Here is a 15648-nt window from a genome sequence, read left to right as displayed (position 1 = left end):
CACAATATTTTATATTATTTGAGGCTATTGTGAAGGTGTTGTTTCCCTGATTTCTAAATCAGTTTGCTATTTGTATACAAGAGGGCTACTGATTTTTTTGAGTTGGGAAATGAAAATCAAAACTACTGTGAGATTTTAGCTTATACCTGTCAGAATGGCTAAGATCAGTAACACAAGTGGCAGCTCATGCTGGTGAGAATGTGGAGCAACGTAAACCACTCCTCCATTGCTGGTGGGAGTGCAAACTTGTTCTGCCATTGTGGAAATCAATATGGCAGTTCCTCAGAAAATTAGGAATCAATCTACCTCAGGACCCAGCTATATCACTCAGGCATATACCCAAAGGATGCTTCATCCTACCACAAGGACACTTGCTCATCTATGTTTATTGCAGCTTTATTCATCAAAGGCAGAAAATGGAAATAACCTAGATGCCCCTCAACTGAAGAATGGATAAAGAAAATGCAGTATGTTTACACAATGGAGTATTACTCAGATGTTTAAAAAACAATGACATCATGAAATCTGCAGGCAAATGGATGCAACCAGAAAAAAAAAAAAATCATCCTACCAGGTGGCAGTGGCACACACCTTTAATCCCAGCACTTGGGAGGCAGAGGCAGGCTCTGTGAGTTCAAGGCCAGCCTGGTCTACACAGCAAGATCCAGGACAGGCACCAAAACTACACAGAGAAACCCTGTCTCAAAAAAAAAAAAAAAAAAAGAATCATCTTTAGGTAAGCCAGACCCAGAAAGACAAACACATATGTATTTACTTATAAATAGATATTAGATGTTAGGTAAATGATAATCAAGCTACAATCCACTGATCCAGAGAGGTTGGGTAAAAAAGAGGGCTCTAGGAAGAACCCATAGACCTCCCTGGAAGGGGAGATAGATCTTGCAGGTGGGCTGAGGGCAGATGGGGACAGAAGTGGGAAGGGTCAGGTGGTGGGGCCACAGAGGGAGAGAATGCAGGGAGAGACAGCTGGAACTGCGGGGCATTTGGGGATGATGTAGAAACCTATAGAGTAGAAATGTCCTGGAGTCTATGAAAGTGACTCTAGTGAGGACTCCTGGTAATGGAGAATACAGAGTCTAAACTGGCCATCTTTTATAGCCAAACAAGGCTTCCAGTGGTGGCATCAGGTGGCATTCAGTTCATTTGCTGGCCAAGGAAGCCCTGTAGGGATCTCTAAACAGTACAGGCTGATGCTAAAACAAAAGACTGAAAGCAGGGCCCCACTGCCAAGGACAACCTTCTCTTAGCTCACTAAACATAGAATAAGTGATCTAATGCCTGCTTGGAGCCTTCACCCCACATTCTAGTCCCTTTGGCATGGGAAGGAACTCTGCCAGCTGCTGAAAGAGAAACCTGGACACCAACCCTGCCACAAGCCCTTGACCTACAGACTGTCCAGACTGAAAGATGTGCTGGGCAATGGTGGCACAGCACTTGTGGGACTAGCCAACCAATGTCTTGTTTAAATCGAAGCCCACACCACAAGAGGGAGACCATGCCCTATAACTCCTGGATGTCCAGGATCCAGAGACTGGACAGCCCAGAGACCTAGGGCAGAACAAAACACAACTGGCCGAAAAAGAAAAAAAAAATCAATGAAATGATTCCTAATGACAGTCTGCTATATTCATAGATGGATGCCTTGTCCAGTCATCAAGAGGCTTCCTCCAGCAGCAGATGGGAGCGGATGCAGAGACCCACAGCCAGACATCATGTGGAGAGTCTAAATCAGAGGCCTCCATTGGGTCCCTCCTCTCAGAGATCAGGGAACCATGTGGAAGATGGGGAGGGAAGACTGTAGGATTCAGAGGGGTGGAGGACACAGGAGAACATGTCCCTCTGAATCAACTAAGCAGGGCTCACATGGGCTCACAGAAAATGAAGCGCTAAGCATGGGGCCTGCCAGGGTCTGCACCAGGTCCTCTGTGTGTGTGTTATGGCTGTTAGCTTGGTGCTTTTGTGAGGCTCCTAACAGTGGGAGGGAGTGTGTCTCTGACTCTTGCCTGCTCTTGGGACTCTTTTCCTCCTACTGGGTTGCCCTGCCCAGCCTCGATGTGAGGGCTTTGCCTTGGCTTATTGTATCTTGTTTTGTCCTGTTTGGTTGTCATCTCTTTTCGGAAGACAGGAGACAGAGGGGAGTATCTGGGGAAGGAGGAGGTGGGGGAGAGCTGGGAGGAATGGAGGGAGGGGACTATCAGATGAGAGAAAAATCTATTTTCAATTTATAAAAAAATTAAATAAAAACACTTACATTCCCAAAAAATAGTATTGAACAGAATCGTACCTATATATACTATCTACAAAGTATTCTTTACAAATTGGTATTACAGTGCCTCTTTAGAAAAATATATAAATTAGATCAAAGGCAAAATATATTTTTATCATTCAAAACTATGTATTTTAGATAAAATGTGTATGCTTGACCTGTTACCTGTATTAAGCTGAGCTTATCAGCTCATAAGTAAACAAAAATATTGCTGGCTTTTGTCTAAGAACAAAATCATGTTCTTAAAATGCCAATTACAAAAGAAGTTAAATCACTTATGAAAAACTGTACTAATTATTTTCAATTCACAATCATAGTTGCAACTAACATTTTGCTTTTGTCTATAATGGTATAACCTGGATCTACAGATGTTATCTTCATTGCTGTGATAAAATAATGGTGCTTTTGACCTGGTATATAATTTGAGGGAGTGGATGAGAATGCTATAAAGTGTAAATAAAGTTAGGGTTTCTGTTTACAAAATTATTAACTCTCTAAGCATGGGTCTGTGCAGACTCACTAGCCTCATGACAACAAAGATGGATCTACTTAGAAAACAAACATTACTGTTGCAAAACACCAGAGGCATCATCCTACCACAGAGGGTAAGCCTCTGGTTTAGCTCATTGCTCCTAAGGCTGGCCTGCCTAATAGGAACTGATACAAAGGTCTATCAGGCTTTGACTCTTAACTGTAGGAATTACACATAAGAGACTAACTGGCAATACAGGCTTCTCTGAACTTGAAAGTCTATGATAATCAAAGATATCAAGTAAAAATAAGCAAATATTGTTTTCTGTGTTTAAGAGATTCTTTAGATATAAATTTTAAATACTTATAATTTAGAGAATTCTTTACTAAATTTTTCCCTGATAAATACATAATTAATACAATGAAAACATAGTTTTTCTCATATAATATTCATGAAAAATAAGCATGTGTTTGTAACTAGTTAATATGGAATCATACAAATCTGATTTTAATATAATGTACATTAAAAAAATTAAAGAAAGAAAAATAATTTAATTTAAATTTAAAACTATTGCCTTTTAAAGTCACATTTAGAATAATTAAGAATTATTAAATGATATTAGAAAGTCACTCATGAAATACTGAGAGTAAGATATTGGGTTCCTATGTAACAAGTGCTCTAGAGAAAAGGAAGGCTGGTGGGTTAAGTGACTATCAGTGATGCCAGTGTGGACCCCGGAACCCACATAGACGTCAAGGGTGATGCCCTGTGCCCTTTCAGCTGGCTCTACAGGCTCTCCTCTAAGGCTCTAGGAAGCTGTCATCTTTACACGTTTATTTTTTCAAAATATTTTATAATATGTAAATGAAAATATCTTACAATACTGTAAGCTTAACTAATGTAGAGCTAACATTCAAATTTAAAACATAAAAATTAGTCTTAAGCACAAAATCCATAAAAGTTCCCAATATAATTCTTTGCACTTACAATTGGCATTGATCACCTTTTATTCCTTTTGTTGTGCAGAAACATTTCCCTGTATGCAGATGACAAATATTTGCATGGCCACTGCACGTGCAAGCTGTAAATCAAAAAATAACACAGTATTAAATATTATTAGTATCTTATTTTATGAGGCTATTTCCTCATGTCATATAAGCTATTTCTTCACTTAATGTAAAAACTTTGCAAAACTCTACAACCCCAAGAAGTGTCCTGCATCTACCATGCACCTAAGTAGTTCTCCAATTCTCCTTTGTGCTTGTTTGTGATCTGATACATCAAGTTCATGAAGCAAGTGTTCACAAAGATAGCAGATGTAGTGATGCACACCTCTAGTCCCAGCACATGGAAGATGCATGGTGCATACCTCTAGTCGCCTCATGTGGGAGTGAACACATGGTACACACCTCCAGTCCTCTCATGTGGGAGGTGAACACATGGTGCACACCTCCAGTCCCCATATGTGGAAGCTGAAGGCAGGAGGCCAGAAGTAAACATTACCCTTGGCTACAGCAAGTACATGTGGCTTTGAGGAGGTGATTGGATCAAAACAAAAATAGGTAAAATTTTAAAAGCAAAAGCTTTGGAGTACAGTGACTTAACTTCAAACACATATCTACAACCACTAACTATAGAATTGTAGACAATATACTGAAATTCTCCAGATTTGGTTTTGTCATCTATAAATAGAAAATAACAGTACTTAGCTCTAAGGAGTCCTGAGAATTAAATGAGATATTGTTATTTAAACCACTTAAAATGCCAAGCAGTAGTGGCACTGGACTTTAATCCCAGCACTTGGGAGGCAGAGGCAGGTAGATCTCTGAGTTCAAGGCCAGCCTAGTTTACAGAGTGAGTTCTAGGATACCCAGGGCTACACAGAAAAACCCTGACTCAAAAACCCAAATAAATAAATAAACAAATAAAATATTTTAAATGTGTAAGTATTGAACAAATAAAGCTATTATTTCTAGTATTCTTACTATTTTAAACAATACCAAAAGTACAGCCATATGTTGCTTTAATGTCTGCTAATCTGGACCAAAACTATCTTTTTATGCTTCTGAGATTATTCTCAGAATTATTACTCCAGAATACTAAATTAAACATTGCATTGTACAATGACACGATTGGTTTAGTTGTAGGAACACAAATATCAATTTTCTCTTCATTATTTCCTAACACAGCTGCCTAAACAGGACCTGAGCAACAATGAAAACACCAGTAGATGAGCCAACACAAGGAACATTCGTGGGACCTCAGGCCTAGACAAACAGGTAACTAAGAAATGCTGAGAGTGGGGGAAGAGGCCCCCCAACTGTTTATCTAACACAAAGTGGTCAGCCCTGAAATCACATACATACAAGGATCATTATAAGGACAGAGTATATTATATAGTCCTAAATATATATGTAAGAGCAAATAATTATATGTGTAAAAATAAATAGGTCATGAATTTGAGCAAGAGCTGAAATGACCCTTATCTTGGCCCCCACAAGGACACACACTAACATGTACATGCATCTACCATGGATGCCCATACACATATATGTTTACACAGAGAGAGGAGGGACAGGAAAAGAGAGAGAGAGAGAAAGGAAGGGAGGGAGGGAGGGAGGGAGGAGGGAGGGAGGAAGGGAGGGGAGAGATTGAAGGACAAATGTATCTGTAATTTAGGACACTAGTGTCATAAGTTGTGTGCCTAGAATCCCATCAGCTGATGGCCTGACTTCTGCATCATGGTCTTTCTTGCATCTAACTACTCCTTTCCATTTCAGAGCCGCCATGTTGTCACATCCTCTTACTGACATTGACACAGCCACATGACACATCCACCCGCAGTGCTTCAAGGTTACAGTCCATTCTCCTATCAGACGACATCCTTCCTAAAGAGCCATGTTGTGTCTGTTAAAAGCACCAGTGAGAACCACTGTGATTCTGCAGTATCATTCTGCTGATAGAAAGGAGGAAATCACGTGGCCTACACATACACATGTCAAAATGAGATAATCTAATTTTCCCAATGTTCAGCATTTGTTACTATATTTTTCTTAAAATATCAATAACTATTCTCATATCTATGCTAATTAACAGATGCAAACAAATGTAACCAGATAAACACACTGATATTCCAAGAGGGTTTTCAAAATAAGAAAAATAAATAAAATAGATCTTTTGTTTGTTTGTTTGTTTTTTGTTTTTCGAGATGGGGTTTCTCTGTGTAGCTTTGGAGCCTGTCCTGGAACTCACTCCATAGACCAGGCTGGCCTCGAACTCACAGAGATCTGCCTGGCTCTGCCTCCGGAGTGCTGGGATTAAAGGCGTGAGCCACCACTGCCCGGCAAAATAAAATAGATCTTAAATATACATGTCAAGTATAAGACCACTCGGGACATTTTCGAGGAGAGAAAACCAGTCCGAGGCTTTTGTTGTGTGCTGTACTGAGACAGCTGGAGTCAGTGGAGTCAGAAGGGAACAGGAGGATAATCTGGTGACAATTATCAGGAAAAGGTACTTCAGCATTAGAGTTCAGTTTTTTGATCCCCTAGTCAAGCAATAAGAAGGACTCCACAAGAGCTCTAATGGAATGTTTGGTGTGCATCCCCGGGATGTGGATGGCAGAAGGGCTGTCAATCACTCAGGCATAAATCTGGGTCCCTGAACTAAAGCAGCAGAACAAACAGGAGGAGCTACTTCTAGGAAAAACAATGTAGATTCCTCCAATCAATCTAGGGCTGCTTAAAGCTCTAACCAGGAAATCCTGCTGGGACCCTTACAAGGACAGAAGGGTTGTGAGCCCAGGAAGGAAATATATGTCACCTCATCTTGAGAATCACAACTGGACAGCCTACCACTCAGAACAGGGGCCAATAGCAGCTGCTGGACCTGTATGAGAAGGATCAACAGGTGTGTGCCTTTACCAGAGACCTCACCCACAGACAACAGCTATGCTTCCCAAACAGCGCTAACAACACTCAACACTCCACAGGCTTCCTTCCCTCACGGGAACCATCAAGAAGTTACTGCTCAGAGTGCATACTCAGCAGGTGGGAAGATCTACATTTGCTTCCCAGGAGCAACAGAAAAGGAAGTTACCAGTTCAGTAAAGGAAAAAAGCCCTAAGCATAGAGAGAGCACTCGGAATAAAAAAAATCCAAGCTGGCTACTTTGTACAAATTGTCAAGTTGATTCTCAAATTCATTTATAATCACAAAACTTCACATCACTATAAAATTAAAAGACTCAGCCATGCCATCTCAAACATTACTATGAAGCTGCAACAATAAATTCAGACTGTACTGAAGTAACTACAGAACACAGAGTGGAAAGGCACAACCAAGTCAACACGTTCAGGAGCTAAGACAGCTAGACAGGCAGAGGAAAGAAAGGGTTGGATCCTGCACACCAGCCACAGACATTCAAATGAGTAAAAGGCCTAAATGTAAGGTTTAGAAGATCCCAAGACAAAAAATTCAAGTGTTTCTGACATTATTTGGGCAATTATTTTAACACTGTTGTGATTTAAATGAGAGATGCCCCCATGGGCTCATGGATTTGAACACTAGCTCTCTTGTTGATGACAGTTTGGGAGGTTAAGAAACTTTAGGAGGTACAGCCTTGCAGGGGGAATTACACAGGAGGCAGATTTCAAAGATTCTATCCTTGATGCAACTGCTGTTCTCTCGTGTTCTCTCTCTCTCTCTCTCTCTCTCTCTCTCTCTCTCTCTCTCCCTCCCTCCCTCCCTCCTTCCCTCCCTCCCACTTCCTCTCTCTCTCTCTCTCTCCACTTCTTATGTGTAGAGAAAAATGTCATCACCCCATTTCTTTGTTACAGTTAGGGTTACTATTGCTAAAAACAACAACTCCATAACAAAAAGCAACTTGGGGTGGGGGGAGTATTTAATTGGCTTACACTTCCTCATCACTGTTCATTAATGAAGGAAGTCCAGACAGGAACTCCAACAGGGCAGGAACCTGAAGGCAGGCAGGAGCTGATGCAGAGGCCATGGGGGAGTGGTGCTTACTGGCTCTCTTCATGGCTTTCTCAGCCTGCTTCCTTTGAGAAAAGCCGCCAGCCCAGGGATGGCAGCACCCACCATGGGCTGGGCCTCCCCCAATCACTAATCAAGAAAATGCCCCATGGCAGGACCTTACAGAGGATTTTTGTCTGTTGAGGTTACTCCAGCCTGACACAAGCTAGCCAGTATACTCAGTCTCCTGCTCCAACAGCCTCACCCTCCATGCCTTGGTATACTCTGGAACCCTAGGTCAAAATAAATTCTTCTCCTCTAAGTTGCTTTTGGTCATGGCATTTTATCACAACAACAGAAAAATAATTCATGAAGTCACCAAAGAACAAAACACAAAAAATAGAAAGCAAGTAAGCAAGAACAGAATGTACTTCATCAATCTTAAGCAATTTGCATGACAAGAGATGCCAACAATAAAATAAAAGAACAATAAATTACAGGAAAATTTTTTTGCAAATCATGTGTCTTACTTGTATCTAGAATATAAACAATTTAATCCAATAAAAAATAAATTTCCCAATTAAAAAACAATCTACCCATGGACTGAATAAACATTATTTGAAGAAAAATATATCCAATAAGCACAGAAAAATATAGTCACTAGATTAGTAGTTAGGGAAATAAACGCAAGTTAAATTTTCTATTAGACACCATCAATGCTCCTAATTAAAATGCAAACAATGACCAGAATGTACGAGGATGGAGAGAAGCTGGAACTTGCATGGATGACTAGTGGAAATATAAAACATGTACAGCTGTCCTCAGAATGTCTGTGAGTGAATGAAAACAGTCAATGTGGAATGAGCAGATGACAAAACTGATTAGTTCTAGCCAGGTAGAAAACGATAAATAAAATATATCTTCCAACAGTATGCGTATGAGTGCTTATAACATTATTCACAACTAAAAAGCTGAAAGACAGCTCAAATGTCTATCAAAGTAACATTATTTGACAATAAAATTAACACTTCTCATACAAGATTAAGCTTAAATCTAATGAATCTTTAAAACATCTTACACACATACACACAAAAATAATAATTCAACCTATCAGATAATGGATTTCTAATTGCCATGGAAGCCAGGGAGAAGGGACAGCAAGACAGTAGCGGTGAGGCTACTAACAGCATGGTGTTTGGTTTCCGTTCTTTTTGTTTTCTGTTTTCTGTTGTTTTGTTTTTGTAGAGGAAGTGATGAAAATTCTGTCAAATAAAACTGCAATCATGAGGGCCTATTCTGTCAATACACTAAAATCACAGAACTAACTGTATCCTCTAAAACAGCAACTTCCATTGCATCATGTTATAGCTCAATAAGGCTGTCTCGAAATTTTTGGGTTTTGACCACATTATAAAACTTTAAACATTTTGTTTGTTACCTTTGGAAAACAAATTATTAATATACTAGTTAATACACACTTCTTAAGTATAGGTATAAAGTAAGCTTTGTATTGGGATATTCCCAAGAATCTGGTATTTATTAAAAGAGATTCACTAATACATTTTATATATAAAGTCATACAAATAAATTTGCATATTTTCCTTTAATTTTGTAGAATTTAGTATGAGATTATAGGATTTGAGAAATCTGCAAGTGAAAGATAAGATGTGAGACAAGAAATAAAGCATATCATCAAGGAATAAAGAAACACTAAGATATGTCATTAATATGTAACTATTTGAAAATGAATGAACATGTCCTCACACAGTTTAACATTAATCTGAACAATTTAAGGTAAATATTGAGGTATATTTCAATGAATACTAAATTCAAGGCATATTAATATTTTAAAACATGGATTCTATTTATCCTTCCCAGAAAAGCATTATAGTTTTTCTTATAACAATTATAATTCTTATAAAATTCTTGCAGATTTTCTTTTCTAAAAAACTATCTTTGTATAGTTACTTTAATAATTTCTGGGAAAAAAACATATTAAAATACCTTTTATGTGAGCTCATTTTGCAGGAATTCCCCTGTGGTATTACACTTCAGAATGAAATAGCACAAATGCATCTTAAATGCAATTGTTTAAATTTATACTTCATGGCAGTTTTTATATTATTCTGTGTTGTCAGCATTCGAGGCCATTGTTTTGTGCTGAATAAGCACCTATGAAACCATCATGCTATGGCCTTTGGTTTGGGAAATTTTATTTGGCAATGATTTTATAGCCTAGATGCACACTAGAGGAACATGACATAGTCACATGGTATTTCTGTCCCCATGAATATAAAGCCGCAGTAGCAACTTACAGCAAAACTAAACAATAAGGATAGAAAAGGAAGGTTATTCACCTGAGTTACAGGCAGAGAACACACTGTAAAAACACAAAACCAAGCAGTCATTTTACACAGAACAACAGTTTCTGGAGGTTTGGAGATCATGTCAGTTTAATCTCTTTTGTATTCTTGTATGCTAATTATGCTTACTGAAATGTCATACCAATTAGACATCTTACCGATTAGATACCTAATATGGTAAAATTCTACATGAGGTAAAAGTATAAATAGCCACAATTCAAACTTCTGTCCTTCAGAATTGCAATAGGCTCCTCTGGCCTTGTGTCAGCCTTGACCAGTCAGACAAGAAGTCCAAACCTCAGGCTCACCCCCTCTTGTGAATGATCTATTGGGCACAGTAAGGGAGGGTTTCGCTGATGTGTCACTCTAAATGGCTCCTCAGGTTCAGTGCCACAGCAGGCAAGACAGCCATGAATCTTTATCTTACTTCACATCCGGCTGCTGGTCTATGGTAAGAGTACACATCCGGCTGCTGGTCTATGGTAAGAGTACACATCCGGCTGCTGGTCTATGGTAAGAGTACACATCCGGCTGCTGGTCTATGGGTAAGAGTACACATCCGGCTGCTGGTCTATGGGTAAGAGTACACATCCGGCTGCTGGTCTATGGTAAGAGTACACATCCGGCTGCTGGTCTATGGTAAGAGTACACATCCGGCTGCTGGTCTGTGGGTAAGAGTACACATCTGGCTGCTGGTCTGTGGGTAAGCATACATCCAGCTGCTGGTCTATGGTAAGAGTACACATCCGGCTGCTGGTCTATGGTAAGAGTACACATCTGACTGCTGGTCTGTGGATAAGAGTACACATCCGGCTGCTGGTCTGTGAGTAAGCATACATCTAGCTGCTGGTCTATGGGTAAGAGTACACATCTGGCTGCTGGTCTGTGAGTAAGCATACATCCAGCTGCTGGTCTATGGGTAAGAGTACACATCTGGCTGCTGGTCTGTGGGTAAGAGTACACATCTGGCTGCTGGTCTATGGGTAAGAGTACACATCCGGCTGCTGGTCTGTGGGTCAGAGTATACATCTGGCTGGTGAATCCATAAAAGGCATGCATACCCATTACTCCAGACACAATTCTGCGAGCACTGGCTGTTGACACTCAAATAACGCTGTGATTGGAACCTGGGCAGTCTCAGACAGGAACTAGACAGTACAATCTGCCCATATAAGCATAGAGACAGTACTGGCTGGTTTTTTCTATCATGTTGCCAAATTCTTCATGCAAACTGCTAATTTTCTTGTCTGTCTTGCTCAGCATCCCTGTGTTGCCGATTCTCCCTGTCATATACAAGAGTGAATTTATTCACTCATTTGTATCTTCTTTCAGATCATCAATTTTAGCAAAAATTTAAAAAAAACTTTAGAAATATTCTTTATCTGTAAAATAGTAATAATAATTGTGTGCATTATAAAATACAAATAAATAGACATTCAGTAAAAGTTCTTAGCAATGTTCATGGCATAAAAAAATAACCAAAAACATGAAATAAACTTGAAGATGATGCAGGAGGCTTAACTTATGAGAAAATATGAAATACAAAAATATAAAAATGTATAGAATATGAAAAAGGGAAGATTTAAAAGTTAAAGAATTAATTTGGATCATAGCACAAAGATGCCTTGAATGTACTCTTAAAGAGTTTGGAAATAGTTACTTGTGTGACAATTTTGGACACTAAAGGTTTCAGAAATGAAAGTGAAATTGCTTAAATCACTTTCAGAATAAAGCTGTTTCTCTCTTCCTGCAAAGTAAGTATAAAGGGGGTTAGAACTGGAGAGGCCATTTGTAATTATATGTGGAGAATGGAACTTTGCATTAAAGTAACAAAGATTTAAGGAAACCCTATGCCGTGTCAAATAATCTGCAACATTCAACAGCAACAGAAGAGGAAGGACCTTGAAGGTCTAACTTCCTAAATCAGGGAATCAATTATAAAGAAGAGAACATGTGTCATGGACAGGGTGGTAAAGAATACTTTCAGCAGCCTTGGTGCAGGGGGAGGGGCTTGGACCTGCTTTAGCTGAGTGTGCCAGGCTCTGCTGACTCCCCAAGGGAGGCCTTGCCTTTGAAGGAGGTAAGAATAGGGGGTGGGTTGGGGGAGAAGGCTGGGGAGCTGGAGGAGAGGGGAGAGGGGATCTGTGGTTGGTATGTGAAATGAATGGAAAATTTCTTAATAAACAAAGAAGAAGAAAAAGAATCTCAATATAAGACAAGGAAAAAGGAATCAGGGATTTGCCAACGTCAAGCCTAAAGTATTTTTAAACAATAATGTCATTGAATTCAGTTTTGTAACTAATTCAATGGATGAGTATTGGACCTTGTATAGAAATGTTCACCAGAAAGCTGAGGAACAAGCTTCAAACTACCTAATAAAATAATGTGGACTGATCACTAGGTGTATAATTAAATCATATGTACTTTTGTTATAGCCTAAAAACAGATTGAAGCTATAAAATCTATAAATAATAAGCAAGAAAAATGCATAAGTCTATGCATGGCTAATAAAAAAGTCAAGCAGTATTTTTATCTATGTCTAATGGTGTATACAAAAAGACCTTAGAGAGAAAAGGTTTCTTATATAATACATTCAGAGGATTTGTAATTCTTACAAAGTATTTACAGAAAATATTTTTGCTGATGATTCCTACATTGCTCTAGACATTTCAGAAATATAATTAACTTTTCACAATGACTAATTATCCTAAGCATTGTATTAGCACTGTAAAAATGTATATCCAATTTGGCATTTACCTTTATTTAGCACTTTAAAAAACAAATATATCAGAATGAAACCAAATATATGCCCAGTTTCTTATGTTAGCTTCCAGTCTCCTGGAATATTTAAATAAATGTTTTCAGTTTGGGAATAATATTTCCATACCAGACTTAAAATATATCTTTTAAGTTTCACCAAAAGCTTGATAGTTTAACTCAATTGAAGTCTAAGTATATGTGTAAACACACACACACAACACACACACACACACACACACACACACACACGTGTATGTGTTGTGTATCTGTGTATATGAAAGGACAGGTGTGTGTGTGTGTGTGTGTGTGTGTGTGTGTGTGTGTATCTGTGTATATGAGAGGACAGGAGTGTGTGTATATGTGTATATGAGAGGACAGGTGTGTGTGTGTGTGTGTGTGTGTGTGTGTGTGTGTGTGTGTATCTGTGTATATGAGAGGACAGGAGTGTGTGTATATGTGTATATGAGAGGACAGGTGGTGTGTGTGTGTGTGTGTGTGTGTGTGTGTGTATCTGTGTATATGAAAGGACAGGGGTGTATGTGTATCTGTGTATATAAGAGGAAAGGCGTATCTGTGTGTGTGTGTGTGTGTGTGTGTGTGTGTGTGTGTCCGTGTCCATGTCTGTGTCTATGTGTAGATGAAAGGACAGGACCATCTCAGGCGTTATTCCTCAGGGACCAAATACCTTTGAGATTTTCAGAACTTTCAATGACCTGACCTGAACTCCAGGTAGGTGAGGCTGGCTGGCCACTGAGACCCACAGACCTGTCTGTCTCACTTCTACAGTTCTGGGATTGAATGTCTTCAACATACCACAACACCCGTCTGTCTTTACATGGGTTCCAAGGACCTAACTCAGACCCTCAAGGACTTCACTGATTGAACTGCCTCTCTAGCCCCCAAAACTATGTTTATTGTTAAGATATATTATAATATATGAAATCACTGTTTTAAAAAACAGACGGTGCCAAGTTCTTATGATATAAAAATTCAAGCAACATATTACAAGGTGGCTAGATGTCACTTCAAAAAAATGAAGGAAAAAAGTCGACCCATTAGATGAAATATTGATTTCTATCTAGCCCCAAATAGTCAAGTATTATACTTCCACACCTAAAACGATTTTTTCCAAACTCCGGAGACAGTGCCAAGCTAGTCATGAAAAGACAGTACCACAAGTGGCATATGTTGTTATCAAAAGCCAGAAAGCCTGAGGTTCACATCATATAAACAAATATTCCAGAAAATCATACCTAAGGGGTTAAAAAAGTCACAGATTTTTCAAAATTGAATCAAATGTCTTATTAAAGTTGGGGAAGAAGGAAAATAGAACTTTTTGCAAATGAAACTTGGAAAGAGATCATGAGGAAGGAAGAAGACCCACTGAAGTCTCCGAAGAGAGTCTTGGTGAAACTCCTCCGCTCAGAAGCCATGCACTTGTTGTAGGAGCTTCTGAATCAGCCCACCTAGCTGAAAAGCAGAAGTGCTTCTTCAAACACCCAAGGTCAGGTTTTCTCAAGTATTTGGCCATGTCAGGGCCAATGGTATCATGGGCCTCTCAATGCTTCTCATCCTGGAAATTCCCTTTCTGACATCGAGGGGCTGGGGAGAAGTACCCAGAGGAAGAAGGCTACAAAACAGTACTGAGGATCTGGAGTTAGAGGGGCATAGAAAGGGCAGCCATGGTGGTACATGCTCTGAATGAGAGAATTACTCCTCATATTTATTTCAACAAATGCTCACATTCATCGGATTATGAACTTTTACTTCTATGAGCAATGTGTGAGAATGGTTTGATCAACAAAATCGCTCCTCATCCTGGTAATAAGTAAATGATACTTATTTTCCTGTATCCTACCCAAGTCCTAAAAAATACTACTGTCATACTCTATAATGTTTATCATGTATTAAATATTTCCATAAGTCAACTACTAATAGAAATTCACAGTACACCAAAAAGATAAAATAAGTTTCGCTAATTAAACCTTACTAAAACCAAATACGAGTGCACTGTTAAGAAAAAGAACTTACTCATAATACAAGTCAAACCCAGTAAGTATTTTGTAATAAATTTCCCCATAAGAATTTGAAGAATAGAAGAAGAAAACTATTAGTCATACAAGATTGGAAAAGTATTTTCTTTTTGTACTTATATTTTACAAATAAATAAGCATAAGAAATCTAGTCAACCATTTTATGGTTAATAACATACTTGGCTGTTTTACATGAAGAATGAATTATAATGAAAAGTATGCTATTAGTAATGATTACAGAAAACGGAGACACAGATTAACACACTGTCCTGAGCTTTCAAGGGACCGCTAAATTAACTCTGGAATGGAATTTCCCAGATCATTCAATCAGAATAAATCTCTTTGTTCTTTTTATTCTATCACTTGATTTATACATAATACAATGACGGTGTCCCATAATGTCTGTAAATCTAAGTTATAACATACTCTGTGGCAGTTAGTAAGCACTCAATCACTACTTGATGATTTCAAGGATAATACTTCTTTGTAAAGTACTGTAGTTTGTAGGTACACTGAGCTGTCTACTCTAAGAAAAGGGTATTATTTTCTTCTATTGCATTTATAAGTCAGTTTGGAGAGATTTTTTTTTAAGTATACCCAAAAATGCATCACTTTGAATATATTAATTATAGCTTGAGTCTCAAAATGTGTCAGTGTCCCATTGAGGAAAAGAAATTTAAAAGCACTTCCCTATAGCTAGAGAGTTTTCTCTCCAGGTCCCACAAAGCCCTGGCAGTCTGACAGCCCACTTATAAAATAA

The 15648-nt window shown here is 38.7% G+C and overlaps 1 protein-coding gene across 2 annotated transcripts in view; it reads right to left on the bottom strand.

Annotated features, from left to right (window-relative positions):
* Atrnl1 (attractin like 1) overlaps positions 1–15648 on the bottom strand; it is a 577179-nt gene that overhangs the window by 433162 nt on the left and 128369 nt on the right. For both annotated transcript variants that reach the window (XM_036173756.1, XM_036173764.1), the window contains exon 20: positions 3747–3840. In XM_036173756.1, the coding sequence (XP_036029649.1) occupies positions 3747–3840 (94 nt within the window). The remainder of the gene's footprint in view (positions 1–3746; positions 3841–15648) is intronic.

Source organism: Onychomys torridus, chromosome 1, assembly GCF_903995425.1.
Source record: "Onychomys torridus chromosome 1, mOncTor1.1, whole genome shotgun sequence".
NCBI classification, from domain to species: domain Eukaryota; kingdom Metazoa; phylum Chordata; class Mammalia; order Rodentia; family Cricetidae; genus Onychomys; species Onychomys torridus.
Note: the sequence above shows the minus strand (reverse complement) of the source record. Positions and strands in the feature narration are given on the sequence as shown.